This window comes from Lonchura striata, chromosome 22 (genome assembly GCF_050655825.1).
Source record: "Lonchura striata isolate lonStrDom1 chromosome 22, ASM5065582v1, whole genome shotgun sequence".
In the NCBI taxonomy this organism is placed as follows: domain Eukaryota; kingdom Metazoa; phylum Chordata; class Aves; order Passeriformes; family Estrildidae; genus Lonchura; species Lonchura striata.
In genome coordinates this window covers 2,868,571-2,891,692 of record NC_140724.1, presented here as the reverse complement: position 1 = coordinate 2,891,692, position 23,122 = coordinate 2,868,571, and the positions used below count along the sequence as shown (strand labels likewise).

General features: G+C 53.4%; 1 protein-coding gene across 1 annotated transcript in view; it reads left to right on the top strand.

Annotated features, from left to right (window-relative positions):
* The window catches only part of GFRA2 (GDNF family receptor alpha 2), a 45,937-nt gene extending 25,339 nt beyond the window's left edge, over positions 1–20,598 (top strand). The window contains exons 4-9 of the mRNA XM_085559155.1: positions 1,387–1,735; positions 17,757–17,866; positions 17,941–18,081; positions 18,158–18,333; positions 19,704–19,757; positions 19,863–20,598. Coding sequence (XP_085415281.1) covers positions 1,387–1,735; positions 17,757–17,866; positions 17,941–18,081; positions 18,158–18,333; positions 19,704–19,757; positions 19,863–19,991 — 959 coding nt within the window. The 3' untranslated portion in view covers positions 19,992–20,598. The remainder of the gene's footprint in view (positions 1–1,386; positions 1,736–17,756; positions 17,867–17,940; positions 18,082–18,157; positions 18,334–19,703; positions 19,758–19,862) is intronic.
* The last annotated feature ends 2,524 nt before the right edge of the window (positions 20,599–23,122 follow it).

Sequence of the window (23,122 nt, the reverse complement as noted above, 5' to 3'; positions counted from 1 at the left end):
CCAGTCTCAACTTAAGCGTGTTTTTGAGGACATCTCCCCAGCTTTGAGGACATCTCCCCAGCTTTGAGAGCATCTCCCAGTCCCAGCTCAAGGGTGTTTTTGAGGGCATCTCCCCAGCTTTGATGGCACCTCCCTGGCCTTGAGGGCATCTCCCAGTCCCAACTCAGGGGAGTTTTCCCATCCCAGCTTTGAGGGCATCTCCCAGTCCAGGTTAAGCGTGTTTTTGAGGGCATCTCCCTGGCTTTGAGGGCATCTCCCAGTCCCAGCTTAAGGATGTTTTTGAAGGCATCTCTCCAGCTTTGAGAGCATCTCCCAGTCCCAGCTCAAGGGTGTTTTTAAGGGCATCTCCCTGGCTTTGAGGGACTCTCCCAGTCTCAACTTAAGGATGTTTCTGAGGTCATTCCCTGGCTTTGAGGGCATCTCCAATCCCAGCTTAAGGGTGTTTTTGAGGACATCTCCCTGGCTTTGAGGGCATCTCCCAATCCAGGTTAAGGATGTTTTTGAGGGCATCTCCCTGGCTTTGAGGGCATCTCCCAGTCCCAGCTTAAGGATGTTTTTGAAGGCATCTCTCCAGCTTTGAGAGCATCTCCCAGTCCCAGCTCAAGGGTGTTTTTGAGGGCATCTTCCCAGCTTTGATGGCACCTCCCTGGCCTTGAGGGCATCTCCCAGTCCCAACTCAGGGGAGTTTTCCCGTTCCGGCTTTGAGAGCATCTCCCAGTCCCAGGTTAAGGATGTTTTTGAGGGCATCTCCCTGGCTTTGAGGGAGTCTCCCAGTCTCAACTTAAGGATGTTTCTGAGGTCATTCCCTGGCTTTGAGGGCATCTCCAATCCCAGCTTAAGGGTGTTTTTGAGGGCATCTCCCTGGCTTTGAGGGCATCTCCCAATCCAGGTTAAGGATGTTTTTGAGGACATCTCCCCGGCTTTGAGGGCATCTCCCAGTCCCAGGTTAAGCGTGTTTTCAAGGGCATCTCCCTGGCTTTGAGGGCATCTCCCAATCCCAGGTTAAGGATGTTTTTGAGGGCATCTCCCTGGCTTTGAGGGCATCTCCCAGTCCCAGCTTAAGGATGTTTTTGAGGGCATCTCCTCGGCTTTGAGGGCATCTCCCAGTCCCAGGTTAAGGATGTTTTTGAGGGCATCTCCCCGGCTTTGAGGGCATCTCCCAATCCAGGTTAAGGTTTTTTTTGAGGGTATCTCCACGGCTTTGAGGGCATCTCCCAGTCCCAGGTTAAGGGTGTTTTTGAGGACATCTCCCCACCTCTGAGGACATCTCCGAGGCTCAAGAGCATTTCCCCCACCTCAATCCCATCTTCCTACACCCCAAACCATCTCCCACCTTTGCCGTCACCTCCCCAACTTTACGACCGACCATCTCTGTCCCCGGGGCAGGAATGGACCCGGCCACCGCCTCCAAGAGCAACCACTGCCTGGACGCGGCCAAGGCCTGCAACCTCAACGACAACTGCAAGCGCCTGCGCTCGGCCTACATCTCCACCTGCAACCGGGAGCTGTCGGCCGCCGAGCCCTGCAGCCGCCGCAAGTGCCACAAGGCCCTGCGCCAGTTCTTCGACCGCGTGCCCGGCGAGTTCACCTTCCGCCTGCTCTTCTGCTCCTGCAAGGACACGGCGTGCGCCGAGCGCCGCCGCCAGACCATCGTCCCCTCCTGCTCCTACGAGGACAAGGACAGGCCCAACTGCCTGGACCTGCGCGGCGCCTGCCGGGCCGACCACCTGTGCAGGTGAGGGGAGCGCCGGGGTGGGGGGGTCTTGTGCCGTGGGAGGGGTTGGTGTCACTGCCGCGGTCATCTGGGTCACCTCCCTGGCATTGGTGTCACCTCCTGGCCATCAGTGTCACCGCCGCGGTCATCTGGGTCACCTCCCTGGCATTGGTGTCACTGAGCCGGCCATCAGTGTCACCGCCCTGGCCATCAGTGTCACCGCCGTGGCCATCAGTGTCACTTCCCTGGCATTGGTGTCACCTCCTGGCCATCAGTGTCACCTCCCTGGCATTGGTGTCACCGCTGCAGCCATCAGTGTCACCCCCTGGCATTGGTGTCACTGAGCCGGCCATCAGTGTCACCTCCCCGGCATTGGTGTCACTCCTCGGTCATCAGTGTCACCCCCTGGCATTGGTGTCACCTCCTGGCCATCAGTGTCACCTCCCTGGCATTGGTGTCACCCCCTGGCCATCAGTGTCACCTCCCCAGCATTGGTGTCACCGCCATGGCCATCAGTGTCACCTCCCCAGCATTGGTGTCACCTCCTGGCCATCAGTGTCACCTCCCCAGCATTGGTGTCACTCCTCGGCCATCAGTGTCACCTCCCTGGCATTGGTGTCACTGCCCCGGCCATCAGTGTCACCTCCCCAGCATTGGTGTCACTGAGCCGGCCATCAGTGTCACCTCCCTGGCATTGGTGTCACCTCCCCAGCCATCAGTGTCACCTCCCCGGCATTGGTGTCACCTCCTGGCCATCAGTGTCACCTCCCTGGCATTGGTGTCACCGCCTGGCCATCAGTGTCACCTCCCCGGCATTGGTGTCACCGCTGCAGCCATCAGTGTCACCTCCCTGGCATTGGTGTCATCCCCGGCCATCAATGTCACTGCCTTGGCCATCAGTGTCACCTCCCCGGCATTGGTGTCACCACCACAGCCATCAGTGTCACCTCCCCGGCATTGGTGTCATCCCCGGCCATCAATGTCACTGCCTTGGCCATCAGTGTCACTATCTTGGCCATCAGTGTCACCCCCTTGCCATCAGTGTCACTGCCCCGGCCATCAGTGTCACCTCCCCGGCATTGGTGTCACCCCTTGGCCATCAGTGTTTCCACCTCGGCCATCAGTGTCACCCTCAGTGTCAGTGTCATCCCCAGTGTCAGTGTCACCCCCCTGGCATCAGTGTCACCCCCCTGCCATTGGTGTCACCCCCAGTGTCAGTGTCACCCCCCTGGAATCGGTGTCACCCCCAGCATCAGTGTCACCCTCAGTATCAGTGTCACCCACAGTGTCAGTGACACCCTCAGTGTCAGTGTCACCCCCCTGGCATCAGTGCCCCCCCCGGCATTGATGTCACCCCCCTGGCATCGGTGTCACCCCCCTGGCATTGATGTCACCCCCAGTGTCAGTGTCACCCCCTGGCATCGGTGTCACCCCCCTGCCATTGATGTCACCCCCAGTGTCAGTGTCACCCCCTGGCATCGGTGTCACCCCCCTGCCATTGATGTCACCCCCAGTGTCAGTGTCACCCCCTGGCATCGGTGTCACCCCCCTGCCATTGATGTCACCCCTGGCTCTGTTTGTCCCCGCGTTTGGCTCAGGAAGCGGCGCTGGGACAAGGCCCTGGGGACATCCAGGGGACAGATCCCAAGGAAGGGGATCCCCCAAATCCTTCCCATGGGATTGCCGCCGTGTCCCGCTGGGAAGCGCCGAGCTCCTGCCCCTCAGAGCCCCGCTGGCCACCGGCCGTGTCCCCTCGTGTCCCCCTGGGCAGCCGGTTCCGTGTCCCACCAGGAGCGGGATCTTCTCCCGTCGGGGTGATGGAGCTTCCCGGCGCTCGGCGGGGAGATAAACGCGAGCTCCGGGCCTCGCTCGGGTTTGAAATGTGGGAATGTGGCTTTTCATCAAAAAGTAATCCGGGGAGCCGGGGGCCGGGAAGAAAAGACAGCGGGAATGGCAGCGCCTCTCCATCAGCGCGCTCCGCGGCGACGGATCCGCGCTCCGAGACGGATAACGGGGCCGGGAGAGCCGGGGGGGCTGCAGGGGCCGGGCTCGAATTCCTGCACGGAACGAAATCCCACTCCAGGAGGGAAGGTGGGAAAGGGCGAAGGGGTGGCAGCTGCTGGGAGCATTTTCCAAGGCGGAAATGTGGATTTTTTTGGGGGTCTTGCTCTGGAAAGTGCCCAAAGCTGGGATTTATTTGTGTTGGTTTTGCTGTAGAGCTTTGATGAAATCTTGGGGATTTTTTACTTGGGATGGAGTATGGATGCACTCCTTGGATCTGGGTTTTTGGGAGAAAATCCCATCCCATCCGCTCCCCTCTGGCATCTCCAGCTGGGAATGTTGGGACATGAAACCCCCGTGTCCCCTCCTCTGGGAGGACAAGGCAGAGTCATGGGATTTCTCATTATCTGGGAGTTTATCTCCTGATCCTGGAGGATGAGGCAGGGCTGTGGGATTTCCCATTATCCAGGAGTTTATCCATCCCAAACTCCTGATCCTGGGGACAAGGCAGTTCCATGGGATTTCTCATTATCTGGGAGTTTATCTCCTGATCCTGGAGGATGAGGCAGGGCTGTGGGATTTCCCATTATCCAGGAGTTTATCCATCCCAAACTCCTGATCCTATAAGACAAGGCAGGGCTGTGGGATTTCCCATTATCCAGGAGTTTATCCATCCCAGACTCCTGATCCTATAAGACAAGGCAGTTCCATGGGATTTCCCATTATCCAGGAGTTTATCTCCTGATCCTGGAGGATGAGGCAGGGCTGTGGGATTTCCCATTATCCAGGAGTTTATCCATCCCAAACTCCTGATCCTATAAGACAAGGCAGGGCTGTGGGATATCCAATTATCTGGGTCCATCCCATTATCCAGGAGTTTGTCCATCCCAAACTCCTGATCCTGGGGACAAGGCAGTTCCATGGGATTTCCCATTATCCAGGAGTTTATCTCCTGATCCTGGAGGATGAGGCAGGGCTGTGGGATTTCCCATCATCCAGGAGTTTATCCATCCCAGACTCCTGATCCTGGGAACAAGGCAGTTCCATGGGATTTCCCATTATCTGGGAGTTTGTCCATCCCAAACTCCTGATCCTGGAGGACAAGGCAGTGCTGTGGGATATCCAATTATCTGGGATTTTGTCCATCCCAAACTCCTGATCCTGGAGGATGAGGCAGGGCCATGGGATTTCCCATCATCCAGGAGTTTGTCCATCCCAAACTCCTGATCCTGGGGACAAGGCAGTTCCATGGGATTTCCCATTATCCAGGAATTTCTCGATCTGACATCCCAGCCCGATGCTCATCCCGATCCGACAGGGGCCTGGCGAGGCTCTGGAGCCGGAGCAGATCCCAAAGGGCTCCCGGAGCTGGAGGTGACAGGAGACGAGATAATTCTCCTGCCAGAGTAATTAACCTGCCAGGATAATTAATTAACCCTCCTGGCTCGAAGCCTAATGAGGGAAATCCCTCTCTGGCGGGATAGGATTTTCCAGAGGGATTTTTCCTGCATGGACATCGACCCAGCCCCTGTAGGACGAGAATTCCACCCCGAAAAGAAGCAGAAGAATTGGAGGAGAGGGAAGATGAATATTCCAGCATGGAAAAGAGCTTTTCCTGGCTCTCCGTGCTGTTTTCCGATTGTGTGGGGTTGGACACCAGGGTCACAAAGGAGCCGCAGCTGCTCCATCCTGCCGGGAATGGCTCTGCCTGTGGAATGTTCTGGAGGCAGGAGGGGTTGGACCATTCCCTGTTGTCCGGGGTGTCCCTCCTCGTGTCCCCTCAAGGATTCCCATCCCAGATCTTTGGATCTGGTTCATCCTGGACTGAAATCCCGGGATTTCTGCTCCACATAAATCCATTCCAACGGCCTTGGCCCGGACTCAAATCCCACGGGAGCTGCCCCAGGAGTCCGGGAGCAGCTGAGCTGGGGTTTGTGCAGCTCCAGAGGTATTTCCCAGCTTTTCCTGCAGCTTTTTCCCAGTTTTTTTCCCTCGTGTTTTTCCACCCCAGTTTTTCCCCCCAGTTTTTCCACCCAGTTTTTCTCCCAGGTTTCCTCCCACTTTCCCCCCACATTTCCCCCAGCTTTTCCCCAGATTTTTCCCAGCTTTTCCGCCAGCTTTCCCCCCACTTTTCCCCCAGCTTTTCTTCCAGCTTTTTCCTCCCAGTTTTTCCTCCCAGTTTCTCTCCCAGTTTCTCTCCCAGTTTCTCCCCCCAGTTTCTCCCCCCAGTTTTCCCCCCCCTGTTTTTTCTGCCCATCTTTCCCCCCATTTCCGCCCCCGTTTTTTCCCCTATTTATCCCCCTATTTATCCCCCCATTTTCCCCCCCATTTTTCCCCCCAGTTTATTCCCCCTCCCAGTTTTTTCCCCCAGTTTTTTCCCCCCATTTTTCCCTCCATTTTCCCCCCCATTTTTCCCCCTCATTTTCCCTCCAAGTTTTCCCCCCATTTTCCCCCCATTTTTCCCTCCATTTCCCCCCTTTTTCCCCCCATTTTCTCCCCCATTTCCCCCCCCCAGTATTTCCCCCCAGTTTTTCCCCCCCATTTCCCCCCATTTTCCCCCCATTTCCCCCCCTTTTTCCCCCCATTCCCCCCAATTTCCCCCCAGGTTTTCCCCCCATTTTTCCCTCCATTTCTCCCCCCATTCCCCCCCATTTCCCCCCATTTTCCCCCTTATTTCCCCTCCAATTTTCCCCCCATTCCCCCCCCCAGTTTTTTTCCCCTAGTTTTTCCCCCCATTTCCCCCCATTTTCCCTCCATTTCCCCCCCATTTTCCCCCCATTTCCCCTCCATTTCCCCCCCATTTTCCCCCCATTTCCCCCATTTTCCCCCCCATTTTCCCCCCATTTCCCCCATTTTCCCCCCCATTTTCCCCCCCATTTTTCCCCCCAGTTTACCCCCCTCCCAGTTTTTTCCCCAGTTTTTTCCCCCATTTTTCCCTCCATTTTCCCCCCATTTCCCCCACTTTTTCCCACCCATTTCCCCCCACAGTTTTTCCCCATTTTTTCCCCCCAGTTTTTCCCCCATTTTCCCCTCCATTTCTCCCCCCTTTCCCCCCCATTTTCAGCCCCCCATTTCCCCCCATTTTCCCCCTATTTTCCCCCAATTTCCCCCCAATTTCCTCCCCATTTCCCCCCTTTTTTTTCCCCATTTTCTCCCCAGTTTTCCCCATCATTTCCCCCCCATTTTCCCCCCCATTTTTCCCCCATTTCCCCCTTTTTTTTCCCCCATTCTCCCCATTTTTCCCCCATTTCCCCCCCCCATTTCCCCCCTATTTTCCCCCCTGTTTTTCCCATATTTTCCCCCCCAGCTGGCAGGAGCCTGCCAAAATCGGGGATTTTCGTGCCTGATTGCAAGGGACAGCTTTTAGCTCCCGGAACACAAAAACCTTTGGCGAAGCACAAACCTCAGCGAAGGGGAAAGGGAAGGGAAGGGGAGAAAAAAGCTGATTTCAGCAGCTGCAGCTCGCTGGATTTTTCATCTTGCATCAGCAAGTCGGGAGCACAAATAATCTGCTCTTACACGCTCCAGTGGTGCCGGCGCCGGAGAAATTCCCAGCCTCCACTGGCTGCAGCTCCTCAGCATCCAAAGTCAGGATCTGGGGTCATTTCCCGAATTTTTATCTGATTTTTTGGTGTTTTTAAACCCAAGGAGGGGTCAGGGATGCTCCCCTTTGCAGGATATTTGTGTGAAGAGGATTTTGGTCAAGGCTGGAACATCCAAAGTGGGGATGTGGGGTCATTTCCCAAACTTTTATCCCATTTTTTGGTGTTTTTAAATTCAAGGAGGGGTCAGGGATGCTCCCCTTTGCAGGATATTTGTGTGAAGAAGATTTTGGTCAAGGCTGGAACATCCAAAGTGGGGATGTTGGGTCATTTCTTGGGTATTTTATCCCAGTTTTGCTGTGTTTGAGCCAAGGGTATCAGGGATGCTTCTCCTCTCAGGATATTTGTGTGAAGGGGATTTTTGTCAAGGTTGGAGCATCCAAAGTCAGGGTCTGGGGTCATTTCCCGAATTTTAATCCCATTTTTTGGTGTTTTTAAACCCAAGGAGGGGTCAGGGATGTTCCCCTTTGCAGGATATTTGTGTGAAGAGGATTTTGGTCAAGGCTGGAACATCCAAAGTGGGGATGTGGGGTCATTTCCCAAACTTTTATCCCATTTTTTGGTGTTTTTAAACCCAAGGAGGGGTCAGGGATGCTCCTCTTTACAGGATATTTGTGTGAAGAGGATTTTGGTTGGGGTTGGAACATCCAAAGTGGGGATGTGGGGTCATTTCCCAGATTTTTATCTCCATTTTTGCTGTGTTTAAATCCAGAGAAGTCAGGGATATTCCCTTTTACGGGATATTTGTGTGAAGAGGATTTTGTCAGGGTTGGAGCATCCAAAGTGGGATTTTCTATCCCAGTTTTTGCTGCGTTTAAATCCAAGGAGGGGTCAGGGATGCTCCTTCGCTCAGGATATTTGTGTGTCAAGGATGTTGGTCAGGGTTGGAACATCCAAATTGGGGCTGTTGGGTCATTTCCCAGATTTTTATCCCATTTTTTGGTGTTTTTAAACCCAAGGAGGGGTCAGGGATGTTCCCCTTTACAGGATATTTGTGTGTCAAGGATTTTGGCCAAGGTGGGAATGCTGGATCGTCTCCCGGATTTTTGTCCCCATTTTTGCCATGTTTAAATCCCGGGGGTGTCAGGGATGTTCCCCCTCCCGGGATATTTATCACCGTGATAAAAGAGCAGCTCAGCCCCTCACTGCTCCCTGCAAGGAGAGCCGGTCTGCGAGGGGAGGGAGCAGGGAAAAATTCCTCCAGGATTTAACGGGAGCTGGGAGAGCTTGGGGAAAAACGGGAAAATCACTGAAATTCCCCAAATCTGGTGGATTTTGAAGTGGAGGGGCAGCAGCCGGGGGATTCCCCCACAGGAGGAGGAGGCTGGGGAAGAAGAGGAGAAGAAGGAGCAGGGAAAGAAGGAGGAGCAGGGAAAAATTCCTCCAGGATTTAACGGGAGCTGGGAGAGCTTGGGGAAAACCGGGAAAATCACTGAAATTCCCCAAATCTGGTGGATTTTGAAGTGGAGGGACAACTCTGGGGGATCCCTCACATGAGGAGGAGGCTGGGGAAGAAAAGAAGGAGCAGGAGAGGAGGAAGGAGCCAGGGAGAGAAAGATGGAACAGGGAAAGAATCCTCCTGGATTTAATGGGAGCTGGGAGAGCTTGAATAAATCTGGGAAAATCAGTGAAAATCCCCAAATCTGGCGGATTTTGAAGCAGAAGGGCAACACTGGGGGATCCCTCACTTGTGGAGGCAGCTGGGGAAGAAGAGGAGAAGAAGGGAAAAATTTCTCCAGGATTTAACGGGAGCTGGGAGAACTCGGATTCTGAGGGATAGGATGTGGAGGAGCTTCCAAACCCAGTTTGGGATTGGGAAATCAGTGAAAATCCCCAAATTTGGTGGATTTGGAAGCCATGGGGCAGCAGCCGGGGGGATCCCTCACATGAGGAGGTGGCTGGGGAAGAAGAGGAGAAGAAGGAGCATGGAAAAATTGCTCCAGGATTTTTGGAGCTCGGAGAACTCGGATTCTGAGGGATAGGACATGGAAGAGCCTCCAAACCGAGTTTGGGATTGGGAAAATAGTGAAAATCCCCAAATCTGGTGGATTTTGAAGCTGAGGGGCAGCAGCCGGGGGGTTCCCCCGCAGGAGGAGGTGGCTGGGGAAGAAGAGGAGAAGGAGCAGGGAAAGAAGGAGGAGCAGGGAAAAATTGCTCCAGGATTTTTGGAGCTGGGAGAACTTGGAGAAATCAGTGAAAATCAGTGAAATTCCCCAAATCTGGTGGATTTTGAAGCGGAGGGGCAGCACCTGGGGGGATCCCTCACATAAGGAGGAGGCTGGGGAAGAAAAGAAAGAGAAGGGGAAAATTGCTCCAGGATTTTTGGAGCTGGCAGAGCTTGCAGAAATCTGGGAAAATCAGTGAAATTCCCCAAATCTGGTGATTTTGAAGCCAAGGGGCAGCACCTGGGGGTTCCCCCGCAGGAGGAGGTGGCTGGGGAAGAAGAGGAGAAGAAGGAGCAGGGAAAGAAGGAGGAGCAGGGAAAATTGCTCCAGGATTTTTGGAGCTGGCAGAGCTTGCAGAAATCTTGGAAAATCACTGAAATTCCCCAAATCTGGTGGATTTTGAAGCTGAGGGGCAGCAGCCGGGGGGTTCCCCTGCGGGAGGAGGTGGCTGGGGAAGAAGAGGAGAAGAAGGAGCAGGGAAAAATTGCTCCAGGATTTTTGGAGCTCGGAGAACTCGGATTCTGAGGGATAGGACATGGAAGAGCCTCCAAACCGAGTTTGGGATTGGGAAAATAGTGAAAATCCCCAAATCTGGTGGATTTTGAAGCTGAGGGGCAGCAGCCGGGGGGTTCCCCCGCAGGAGGAGGTGGCTGGGGAAGAAGAGGAGAAGGAGCAGGGAAAGAAGGAGGAGCAGGGAAAATTGCTCCAGGATTTTTGGAGCTGGGAGAACTTGGAGAAATCAGTGAAAATCAGTGAAATTCCCCAAATCTGGTGGATTTTGAAGCGGAGGGGCAGCACCTGGGGGGATCCCTCACATAAGGAGGAGGCTGGGGAAGAAAAGAAAGAGAAGGGGAAAATTGCTCCAGGATTTTTGGAGCTGGCAGAGCTTGCAGAAATCTGGGAAAATCAGTGAAATTCCCCAAATCTGGTGATTTTGAAGCCAAGGGGCAGCACCTGGGGGTTCCCCCGCAGGAGGAGGTGGCTGGGGAAGAAGAGGAGAAGAAGGAGCAGGGAAAGAAGGAGGAGCAGGGAAAATTGCTCCAGGATTTTTGGAGCTGGCAGAGCTTGCAGAAATCTTGGAAAATCACTGAAATTCCCCAAATCTGGTGATTTTGAAGCCGAGGGGCAGCAGCCGGGGGTTCCCCGCGGGAGGAGGAGGAGGCCGGCGGAGGACCCGGCTCCCCGCGGGCTCGCCGGGCTCTCAGCAGGAGAATCAATCAATTCTCCCTGACTAATTAACTGCCGGGGCTCCCCAATTATTGACCGGACGGGTCGGCGCGCCCGCCTCGGGCGGGCTCGGCTCCGGTCTCCTGCTGGGTTGTCTCTGCCTCGGGAGGTGCTCCCATGGTTGGTTGTGGGGTTGTGGTTCTCCACAGCCCCCGGGAGAGGAATTCCAGAGGGTGGGAAAGTCCTCCAGGAGCAGAGTCCAACCTTTGGTCGCCGCCGTGTCCCCAGCCCAGAGATCTGAGTGGAACCTCCAGGGGTTCCTTGGACACCTCCAGGGGTTCCTTGGGCACCTCCAGGGGTTCCTTGGACACCTCCAGGGGTTCTTGGACACCTCCAGGGATTCATTGGACACCTCCAGGGGTTCCTTGGGCACTTCCAGGGGTTCCTTGGACACCTCCAGGGGTTCCTTGGGCACTTCCAGGGGTTCCCTGGGCATCTCGAGGGGTTCCCTGGCACATCCAGGGGTTCCTTGGGAATCTCCAAGGGTTCCTTGGACAGCTCCAGGAGTTCTTTGGACACCTCCAGGAGTTCCTTGTACACCTCCAGGCCATTCCTGGACACCTCCAGGGATTCTTGGACACCTCCAGGGGTTCCCTGGACACCTCCAGGGGTTCCTTGGGCACCTCCAGGGGTTCCTTGGGCACTTCCAGGGTTCCTTGGGCCCCTCCAGGAGTCCCCTGGACACCTCAGTGACCTCACCCCACCACGGGCAGCCCCTTCCCACGCCTTTCCCCCTTTCCAGGAGGAAATTCCTTGGGAATTCAGGCCCGGAGCCTCCGAGGAAGGAGAGAAAATTCCCTTTTTTCCCTCCGAGCTCCCTCAGCCCAGCCCAGAAGAGGCGACTCCCGTCCCCAGAGAACTTCTCCAGCTGAAACAAATCCAGCCCTGGATCTCCTGCCCTCCCCTGCCGGCTCCGTCCGTAAAAACCGCAAAAACCGCTTTTATCCCAGTTTTTTAATCCCACTTTTTCTTCCCGCTCCCCTCTTGGCTCCAGCTGCTCCCGCTCCCTGGGACTCTTTGAATTTACCTGGGAGCGTTTGGGGGGAATTGTTAAAAAATCTCCCAGCTCCAAAGGAATTCCTCTCCAGCAGGACGGGGATGTGTGGGAGCGGGATTTTCGTGGCTCACCGAAATTTTTTTCCGTGCGGTCGCAGCTTCCTGAACATCCCCAGCGGGAGCGGATTTTTTTCCCCCAGTTTTTATTTTAAAAATTCCCTCGCTCTCCATAAATTCCCCATGGGGAAAAGAAAAATATTCCCACCTCTGGAGGAATCCCGCTGGTTTTTCCCGTGAAATATTCAGGAGCGGGATGCTGTTGGATTGAGGGGTGGGAGTAATTAACAGGCAATTAAGCGCTTAAAAAAAATCACAGAAAACAAACCCAAACCCATCCCAAAAGTTCTGGGTTTGGTGAATTTTAATGTCAGAGCCAGAGGGGTTTCGGTGGTGCGGAATTCCTGCAGGAAAACAGGGAATGGGAGAGGAGTTTGAGGCAGGAGGGATGCGCGAAGTCCCCAAAATTTGAGATTTATGCACTTGGGATAATTGTACAGGTACCAAAAATCCCTTACAATTGGGATTTATACACCTGGGATAATTGTACAGGTACAAAAAATCCCTTAAAATTGGGATTTATGCACCTGGGATAAAGGTACAGGTACAAAATGTCCCCTAAATTTGGGATTTATGCACCTGGGATAATTGTACAGGTAACAAAAATCCCCTAAATTTGGGATTTGTGCACTTAGGATAAAGGCACAGGTACCAAAAATCCCTTAAAATTTGGATTTATGCAGCTGGGAGTAAGGTACAGGTACAAAATGTCCCCTAAATTTGGGATATTTGCACCAGGTGTATGCAAAGGAATCCACAAATTCCCTTAAATTTGGGATTGAAGCACTTGGGATAAATGTACAGATGCAGAGAACCCCCTAAATTTGGAATTTATGCACCTGGGATAATTGTACAGGTAACAAAAATCCCTAAATTTGGGATTTATGCAATTGGGATAATTGTACAAGTACAAAATGTCTCCTAAATTTCGAGTATTGGCACCAGGTGTATGCACAGGAATCCACAAATTCCCTTAAAATTGGGATTTAAGCCCTTGGGATAAATGTACAAATGCACAGAACCCCCTAAATTTGGAATTTATGCACCTGGGATAAATGTACAGGTACAAAATAACCCTTAAATTTGGGATATTGGCACCAGGTGTATGCACAGGAATCCATAAATTCCCTTAAATTTGGGATTGAAGCACTTGGGATAATTGTACAGGTACCAAAAAATCCCCTAAATTTGGGATTTATGCACCTGGGATAAAGGTACAGGTACCAAAAAAATCCCTTAAAATTGGGATTTATCCACCTGGGATAATTGTACAGGTACAAAATGTCTCCTAAATTTGGGATTTATGCACCTGGGAGTAAGGTACAGCTACAAAATGTCCCCTAAATTTGGTATATTGGCACCAGGTGTGTTCACAGGAATCCGCAAATTTGGGATTGAAGCACTCGGGATGAACGTACAGGTGCAGAGAACCCCCTAAATTTGGGATTTCTGCACGGGGAGTACAGGGATGGAATTAGAAGCTGGAATCTCCTCCAGAATTGGGAATGCAGCCCCTGCGGCGGGTTTGGGATGGCACATCTGAGTGCATATCCTGAATTAATTATTTTAATCCCTTCTCTTCCGCTCCTTTGGGGTTTTTTTTGGTTTTTGGGGGGAAGGGGAGGCAACTCTTAGGAAAATCCTCCTCCATCCCTCATCCAGAGGCGGCCTGTTCAGGGACACAGAATCCCGGGATGTGATTCCATGGAGGTGTTTTTATTGAGAACTCTGGGAATCGGGTCCACACCCAAATCTGACTCCGACACCGCTCTTGAGCTGAATATATTTTATATTCTATCCCTCTATAACTTATGTATTAATTGTTAAATTTACATTGTTTAGGAGCACACAGAATCCCGGGATGTGATTCCATGCAGGTGCTTTTATTGAGAGCTCTGGGAATTGGGGGTCCAGACCCAAATCTGACACTCCAACATGGCTTTCGAGCTGAAAATTTTTATTTTCAGAAAGAATATTTTATATTCTATCCTTATATCATTTACATATTAATTGTTAAATTTGCATTGTTTAGGAGCACACAAAATCCCGGGATGTGATTCCATGCAGGTGTTTTTATTGAGAACTCTGGGAATCGGGGGTACAGACCCAAATCTGACACTCCAACATGGCTTTAGAGCTGAACGTATTTTATATTCTATCCCTCTATAACTTATGTATTAATTGTTAAATTTACATTGTTTAGGAGCACACAGAATCCCGGGATGTGATTCCATGCAGGTGTTTTTATTGAGAACTCTGGGAATCTGGTCCAGACCCAAATCTGACTCTGACACGGCTTTTGAGATGAACATATTTTATATTCTATCACTATATAACTATATATTAATTATTAAACTATATTGTTTTATTTTATACATTGACACGAGTTTCTAATGATCTTTCTCAGGCCCCTGACCACAGTTTCTCATGATTATTCTTACGATTAAACAGTAATTATATTTAATTACTAAACAATCATCCCATCTAACAATTATATCATTTACCATGTACAGGTGCAGTTCTAGCAAGTTCAAGTTCTCCATGTGCTCAGGGTGTTTATTTTTCCAGGGCCTACGGAGCTTATTTTTCCTTTTAACCCGAAATCCCCACGATTTTAAAACCCTTTTACTATCCAGCCCAGCTCTTCCCGACTTTTCCAGGCCGTGCGCAGCTCCTGCTCCAGCTGCCGGCAGGGATCTGGCACCGATCCCTCCTGGTTCCCGCCGAGGTGGACTCGGCTCCTTCTCCTTTCCCGGTTTTTTTCCTTCCTCCGGAGCCCTCGGAAACCGCCGGGCCGAGGCCGAGCCTTCGCTCCTGGAGGCAAATCCCACCCGGCGGCTTCCAAAGTCCAAGGAACCCCTGGAGGTGTCCAGGGATGGCTTGGAGGTGTACAAGGAACCCCTGGAGGTGTCCAGGGATGGCCTGGAGGTGTCCAAGGAACCCCTGGAAGTGCCCAAGGAACCCCTGGAGGTGTCCAGGGATGGCCTGGAGGTGTCCAAGGAACCCCTGGAAGTGTCCAAGGAACCCCTGGAGGTGTCCAGGGATGGCCTGGAGGTGTCCAAGGAACCCCTGGAGGTGTCCAGGGATGGCCTGGAGGTGTCCAAGGAACCCCTGGAGGTGTCCAGGGATGGCCTGGAGGTGTCCAAGGAATCCCTGGAGGTGGCAAAGAAACCCTTGAAAGTGTCCAAGAAACCCCTGGAAGTGTCCAAGGAACACCTGGAGGCGCCCAGGTCACCCCTGGAGGAGTCCAGGGATGACCTGGTGGTTCTAAAGAAACCCTTGAAGGTGTCCAAGGAACCCCTAGAAGTGCCCAAGGAACCCCTGGAGATATCCAGGTATGGCCTGGAGGTGTCCAATGAACCCCTGGAGGTGTCCAAGGAACCCCTGGAGGTTCTCAATGAACCCCTGGAGCTACCCAAGGAACCCTTGAAGGTGATCAAGGACCCCCTGGAGGTGCCAATGGAACCCCTGGAGGTGCCCAAGGAACCCCTGGAGCTGCCCAAGGAACCCTTGAAGGTGCCCAAGGAACCCCTAGAAGTGCCCAAGGAACCCCTGGAGCTGCCCAAGGAACCCCTGGAGGTGCCAAGGAACCCTTGAAGGTGTCCAAGGAACCCCTGGAGCTGTCCAAGGAACCCCTGGAGGTGTCCAAGAATCCCTGGAGCTGCCCAAGGAACCCCTGGAGGTGTCCAAGGAACCCCTGGAGGTGCCACTCAGATCTCTGGGCTGGGGACACGGTGGCGACCAAAGGTTGGACTCTGCTCCTGGAGGACATTCCCACCCTCTGGAATTCCTCTCCCGGGGGCTGTGGAGAACCACAACCAACCACAGCAAACCACGGGAGCAGCGGTGCCAAACATTCCTGGCGCTCGGCGCTTCCCGCGGGAATCGCCGTCCCTTCGCCTCGGAGCTGGGAAGAGCCGGAAACGCTGTCGGGAATTTTATTCCTCTCCCACGGAGAAGCTGGGGAAGGAGCAGGTTTTTGGATTTCTGCCATTCCCACCCTGGAGCTGTTTGGCTGCAGAAAAAAAAAAAATTCCTGGAAAAGCTTTTCCTGGGCTTTGTGCAAGGAAAATTCCCTTCCAGGAGCTGAGGATCTGCCTTGGGAATGGGAGTGGGATGGAGCTTCTCCGCTCCATGTGGAGTTTGCCATGGGCTGAGTCACAAGGAAGGAAAATAATCATGGAAATAAACATGGAAATAAAATAAACATGGAAATAAAATAAACATGGAAATAAAATAAACATGGAAATAAAATAATCATGGAAATAAACATGGAAACAACACTCCTGGAGGGGCAGTTTTACTTCCAGGAAGAAGGAGAGGAAAAAAGTTTCCTCCTTGCCTCATGCACCACGGCAGAACTGCAGAATCCTGGTTTTCCCTGGAATTCCGGCTTCATCCCGAGCTCTTCCTCCTTCCCCATCCTCCCATCCCCATCACGGAGTAGCCCCTCAAACCCACCCCAATTCCATCCTTTCCTGAGGAGATTCCGGTTGTGGTTTTGCTGTTCGTCAGGATCTGAGGCCATTCCTGGGATCCTGTCTCAGTCATTCCCAGGATCCCATCTCGGCCATTGCTGGGATCCCATGTTGGGCATTCCCGGGATCCCGTCTCAGCCATTCCCAGGATCCTGTCTCGGCCATTCCCGGGATGCTGTCTTGGCCATTCCTGGGATCCTGTCTTGGCTGTTCCTGGGATCCTGTCTCAGTCATTCCCGGGATCCTGTCTCAGTCATTCCCGGGATTGTGTCTCAGCCATTCCCAGGATTCTGTCTCAGCCATTCCCAGGATCCTGTCTCAGCCATTCCCGGGATTGTGTCTCAGCCATTCCCGGGATCCTGTCTCAGCCATTCCCAGGATCCTGTCTCAGCCATTCCCGGGATCCTGTCTCAGCCATTCCTGGGATCCCATCTCAGTCATTCCCAGGATCCTGTCTCAGCCATTCCCGGGATCCTGTCTCAGCCATTCCCAGGATCCTGTCTCAGCCATTCCCGGGATCCTGTCTCAGTCATTCCCGGGATCCTGTCTCAGCCATTCCCGGGATTGTGTCTCAGTCATTCCCGGGATCCCGTCTCAGTCATTCCCGGGATCCTGTCTCAGCCATTCCCGGGATTGTGTCTCAGCCATTCCCAGGATTCTGTCTCGGCCATTCCCGGGATTGTGTCTCAGTCATTCCCGGGATCCCGTCTCAGTCATTCCCGGGATCCCGTCTCAGTCATTCCCAGGATTGTGTCTCAGTCATTCCCGGGATCCTGTCTCAGCCATTCCTGGGATCCTGTCTCAGTCATTCCCAGGATCCTGTCTCGGCCATTCCCGGGATCCTGTCTCGGCCATTCCCGGGATTGTGTCTCAGCCATTCCCAGGATTCTGTCTCAGCCATTCCCAGGATCCTGTCTCGGCCATTCCCGGGATCCTGTCTCAGTCATTCCTGGGATGCTGTCTTGGCCATTCCTGGGTTCCTGTCTTGGCTGTTCCTGGGATCCCGTCTCAGCCATTCCCAGGATCCTGTCTCAGTCATTCCCAGGATCCTGTCTCAGTCATTCCCGGGATCCTGTCTCAGTCATTCCCGGGATTGTGTCTCAGCCATTCCCGGGATCCTGTCTCGGCCATTCCCGGGATCCTGTCTCAGCCATTCCCGGGATCCTGTCTCGGCCATTCCCGGGATCCTGTCTCAGCCATTCCTGGGATTGTGTCTCAGCCATTCCCGGGATCCTGTCTCGGCTATTCCCGGGATTCTGTCTCCTCTTGGGAGCACTTGGATAACCCAGCTGGAGAGCCTGAATTGCCTTGGAATTTCCCAGCCTGTGTGGGGATGTTGGGAACGGGGCGCTTTTATTCCATTTAAAAATTCCCACATTCCCAGCGGCCGCGGAGTCGCTCTGGGCCGGATCCGGCGCTGGAATCCCATTGTTTTCCCACTTTTCCTCCTCTGCAGATCCCGGCTGGCCGATTTCCACACCAACTGCCAGGCCACCTTCCAGTCCCCGACCAGCTGTCCCGGGGACAACTTCCAGGCGTGCCTGGGCTCCTACGCCGGGCTCATCGGTGAGTGCCGGGAGTCGGGATCGGGAATGGCTTTTCCCGCTGGGATTTCACCCCCGTTCCCTCCTCCTCGCCAGGCTTTGACATCACCCCCAACTACGTGGACGCCAGCACCACCAGCATCACCATCTCGCCCTGGTGCTCCTGCAAAGGCAGCGGGAATATGGAGGAGGAGTGCGAGAAATTCCTGCGGGATTTCACGGAAAATCCCTGTCTCCGTAAGGCGCTTCCCCGCCCCACCCCTTTCACCTTGCTTCATCATTCCCATCCTTCCTAAATCTCTCCCGCCGCCAGGAAACGCCATCCAAGCTTTTGGGAACGGCACCGACGTGAACCTGGTTCCCAAAAATCCCAATCCCGCCGCGACGGCGTTGCCGAAGGTGGAGAAGAGCGCGGCGCTGCCGGACGATGCCGACGACGGCAACGCCGCCTACGGCACGAGCCTCAGCAGCACCTGCACCTCCCTCCAGGTGCGGCCCCAAACTGGGAGCACTGGTGGGGCCGTGGGACTTTTCCCGTGGGATGGGAAAACGTCCCGCTCGGATTCATCCGCGGGCTGGAAGGAGCCGGGTGCGGTTTGGGGTCTGGAGTGCGGAGGGAAATGGGATTCCCCGCCCGTCTTCCCCTTCACCGACTCACTGCGCCTGGTTTCTCCTCGTCTGGGAGCTGGGATTCCATGGTTTTTGGGAAATCTGGAAAATCCGTGTGGTCCCGCCGAGCGCGGGGCTTGGGCGTCCGTGTTTTGTTCCATGGGTGGAAAAGGAATTCAGGGAAATGGGATTTGGGGAATGGCCGGGGATGTTCCAGGAATTCAGGTAAATTTGGGAAATTCAGAGATTTGGGGAATGGCCAGGGATGTTCCAGGAATGGGAGGGAAATGGGATTGGGGAATGCCCAGGAATTTCTCAGGAATTCAGGGAAATGGGATTTGGGAATGGCTGGGGATGTTCCAGGAATTCAGGGAGATGGGATTTGGGAATGGCTGGGGATGTCCCAGGAATGGGAGGGAAATGGGATTGGGGAATGCCCAGGAATGTCCCAGGAATTCAGGGAGATGGGATTGGGAAATGGCTGGGGATGTTCCAGGAATTCAGGGAAATGGGATTTGGGAATGGCTGGGGATGTTCCAGGAATTCAGGGAGATGGGATTGGGAAATGGCTGGGGATGTTCCAGGAATTCAGGGAGATGGGATTGGGAAATGGCTGGGGGTGTTCCAGGAATTCAGGGAAATGGGATTGGGAAATGGCTGGGGATGTTCCAGGAATTCAGGGAGATGGGATTTGGGAATGGCTGGGGATGTCCCAGGAATTCAGGGAGATGGGATTTGGGAATGGCTGGGGATGTTCCAGGAATGGGAGGGAAATGGGATTGGGGAATGGCCAAGGATGTTCCAGGAATTCAGGGAGATGGGATTGGGAAATGGCTGGGGGTGTTCCAGGAATTCAGGGAAATGGGATTTGGGAATTGCTGGGGATGTCCCAGGAATTCAGGGAAATGGGATTGGGGGTGTTCCAGGAATTTGGGTTGGGGAATGGCTGGGGGTGTCCCAGGAATTCAGGGAAATGGGATTAAGGAATGTCCGGGGATGTCCCAGGAATGCAGAGGAGTGGGGTGGGGACTGGTGGGGTGTCCCGGGATTCCCGGCAGGATTCCAGGCAGGATCACAGTGCAGTGAGGCGGAATCCATGGAAACCCCTGGGCTCCCGTTGGATGAGCCGTTCCCAAATCTCCCTGTGCTCCATCACCCGCTCTGAGCTGATTCCCACAGGGAAATTCGGGACCCCAAACCACCTCCAGGGTCACATTCCTCCCCTAACCATTCCCAATTCCTCCTGCCAGGATCAAGGCCTGAATCCCAACAAATCCAAGGAGCAGAGCTTGTGCTACTCCCAGGTACTTGGAGGATCCCGGGGCTGGGAATTCTTTCCCAAAGCAAACAGCTTGGAGGTCTTTCCCAACTTTTGGGATGCTCTTCCCTAAAACCCCGCTCCTCCCCAGGCCCAGCTGACCACGGATGCGATGCCGGAGCAGAAGACGTTCACGGATCCCAAGGCGGGAAGTAGCCGGCAGCGGGAGATCCGGATCCTGCTCCTCGTTCCCATCCTGATCCCGGCGCTGGGGCCATAGAGGGGCGGGAAGGAGCGGCCGGTGGGACGGGGACGCTCGGACCGGTGCCACCGGTGCCACCAGTGCCACCAGTGCCACCAGCGCCACCAGTGCCACCAGTGCCACCAGCGCCCACCGCTGCCGCGCTTGTGCCGCAGACTGGAACGCTCCCAAATCCCGGGAATGCCGAGCTCCGGAGAGGCAGGAGGAGCCTTCACCACGCTGGGAAACCTCGGTGGTTTTCTTCCTACTTTTCATTTTTCCCGGTTTTTTTGGGGTGGTTTTTATTTTTTTTTGGTCTTTTCCGGGTTGGTTTTTCCGGAGCGGCTCCTGGGAAAACTCCCTGGGATGGGCCTGGAATGGGGGTCTGGAGCTGCCAGCGGTGCCGGGGAGGGGAAAACCATCGGAGAAAAGCTTTGGAAAGGTGAATTGCAGGAATTTTGCTCCGGGGTGGCCACAGGGACAGCGAGGATTCCGCACGGGAACATCCCGGAGGACGAAGGCGCCATCGGGAGCCGCCTGGACGGGACTCCCGCAGCTCTTCCCGTTGGTTTTTGGGGAATTTTGGTTGGGATTTTTCCTCGGAGAGTTTCCGAATGGAAAAGAAAAGAAACTGGTGTGAAACGTGTGAGGCTGTGCTGATGTTTTCAATCATTCCAGGGGAAGAGGTTCCATTTTCCTTTTTTTTTTTCCTTTTTGGAATTTGGGTTGGGAGTGGATTTTGACCCATCCAGGGTCGGAATTCCCTATTTTCCCTCTCCGCTTTATTTCCTATATACATATAACATACGGATATTCCCATATACACAACTGACCCATCCTGTGGCTTTTTAATTCCCATTTTCCCCTTTATTTTCCCACTTTATTTTTTTTTTAGTTTTTTTTTTTTAATTCCTCTGATTCCCACAACAACTTCCAAATGTATTCTTGGAAAATTTATTTTTTTTAACGATGTCTATAATGGAAAAAAAAAAACAACAAAATAAACCAAGGAGAACAAACCAAGGAATGAAACTGCCCTGAAATCCAAGATTCCATAAAAATCCCCATATCTGGTGGGGGGGAGGAAAAACGGGAACGCTTCGGCTTCAGGAATGCCAAGTTTTGGGTTTAAATTCAACAATTCTCGGCCTTTTGTTCCTGCAGGAGACAACAAAGAGGAAAACATTCCCAAGCAGCTGCCACATTCCCATTTTTTAGTGGGTTTTTTTTTTGGGAATTTTCTATGCAAGAATTTCAGGTTTCAAAGTCCAGCCCACCCCTTGGGCTGGAATTGGAGTTCGGAAATTTTCTCTCCCAAGCAACTTGGCAGCGCGGGAAATGTCGGGATTTGGGGCACGGGAGGAGTGAGGGGCTGGAATTTTTTATTTATTTGGGAGTTTTATTTATTTTTGGGGTTTGGGGAGCAGAAATGGCAATTCCCATCCAGCTGTGTCCATGGAAAAAGGGGATTTGGGGAATCTTGGGAGCCTGGGGATGGTAAAATTGTGGAATCACAGAATTCCCGACTGGGATGGAGCTTAAAATCATCTCATTCCAGCCTCTGCCGTGGACTGGAACAATTCCCATTATCCCGGCTTGCTCCAAGCAGGCCTTGGACATTCCAGGGGTGTGGAAAAGGGGCTGGAAGGATCCCAGCGCTGTTTGCCAGGAGCTGGAGCTGGCGGAGAGGGGAGGGAGGGATGAACATTCCCTTTTCCAGCATGGAAAATCCGATGGGGGACGCGGGAGCTGGCGCCGGGAACATAAACAAACCCCGTCTCTCCTGGAATTCCTGCCGCAATCCCGGGCTGCTTTTTCCCGGGAAGGGGCAGCTCTGAGCCGGAGCCAGGTGTGGGGCAGCCAAAAAAAACGGGATTTGGGAGCTCCACGGGAAAATTTGGGATCCCTCCTGGGGGTGATTCCCAAATCTGGGGGTTCCCAGTTTGGCTGAGCGCTGCTGGGTTTCCTCGGGAAAGAGGCTGGAAAATCCAGCATGGATTTCTTCCTGGCGCTGGGAAAGCTGGGAGTGCTCCGGGATTTTCCAGAAGGAGCAGGAACTGCTTGGAAAGGCCAGGGAAGCGTCTCCATCCATCAGCACTGGGTATTCCCGGAATTCCCTGCTCGGGAGTTGTGATCCATGGAGCTCCTGGGGTTACTGGGAAGCACTGGGAGTGGAGATTTGCTCCAGGATTGCCTTCAGGAATGATGATCCCAGTATTCCATCTAGGAATGGCAATTCCAGCACTGGGAATGAGGATTTGCTCCAGGATTCCCACTGGGAATGGAAATTCCAGCACTGGGAATGGGGATTTGCTCCAGGATTCCCGCTGGGAATGGCAATTCCAGCACTGGGAATGGGGATTTGCTCCAGGATTCCCACTGGGAATGGAAATTCCAGCACTGGGAATGGGGATTTGCTCCAGGATTCCCTCTGGGAATGGCAATTGCAGCCCTGGTAATGGGGTCTTGATCCAGAATTCCCTGTGGGAATGGCAACTCCAGCACTGGGAATGGGGTTTTGCTCCAATATTCCCTCCAGGAATGGTGGTTCCAGCACTGGGAGCGAGATCTCACTCCAATATTCCCTCTGGGAATGGCAATTCCAATATTTCCTCCAGGAATGGCAATTCCAGCAGTGGAAAAGGGTTTTGCTCCATGATTCCCTCCAGGAATTTTGATTCCAGAACTGGGGGCAGGATCTCACTCCAAGAATTCCTGCAGGAATTCCAGCACTGGAATGGGGTTTTGATCCAGAATTCCCTCTGGTAATGGTGGTTCCAGCACTGGGAATGGGTTTTGCTCAAATATTCCCTCTGGGAATGGCAATTCCAGCATTCCCTCCTGGAATGGTGATTCCAGCACTGGGAGCAGGGTCTTCCTCCAAGAATTCCTGCAGGAATTCCAGCACTGGAATGGGAATTTGCTCCAGGATTCCCTCTGGGAATGGCAATTCCAGCACTGGGAATGGGGTTTTGATCCAGAATTCCCACTGGGAATGACAATTCCATCACTGGGAATGGGGATTTTCTCCAGGATTCCCTCTGGGAATGGTGGTTCCAGCACTGGGAGCGAGATCTCACTCCAATATTCCCTCTGGGAATGGCAATTCCAATATTTCCTCCAGGAATGGCAATTCTGGCACTGGAAAAGGGTTTTGCTCCATGATTCCC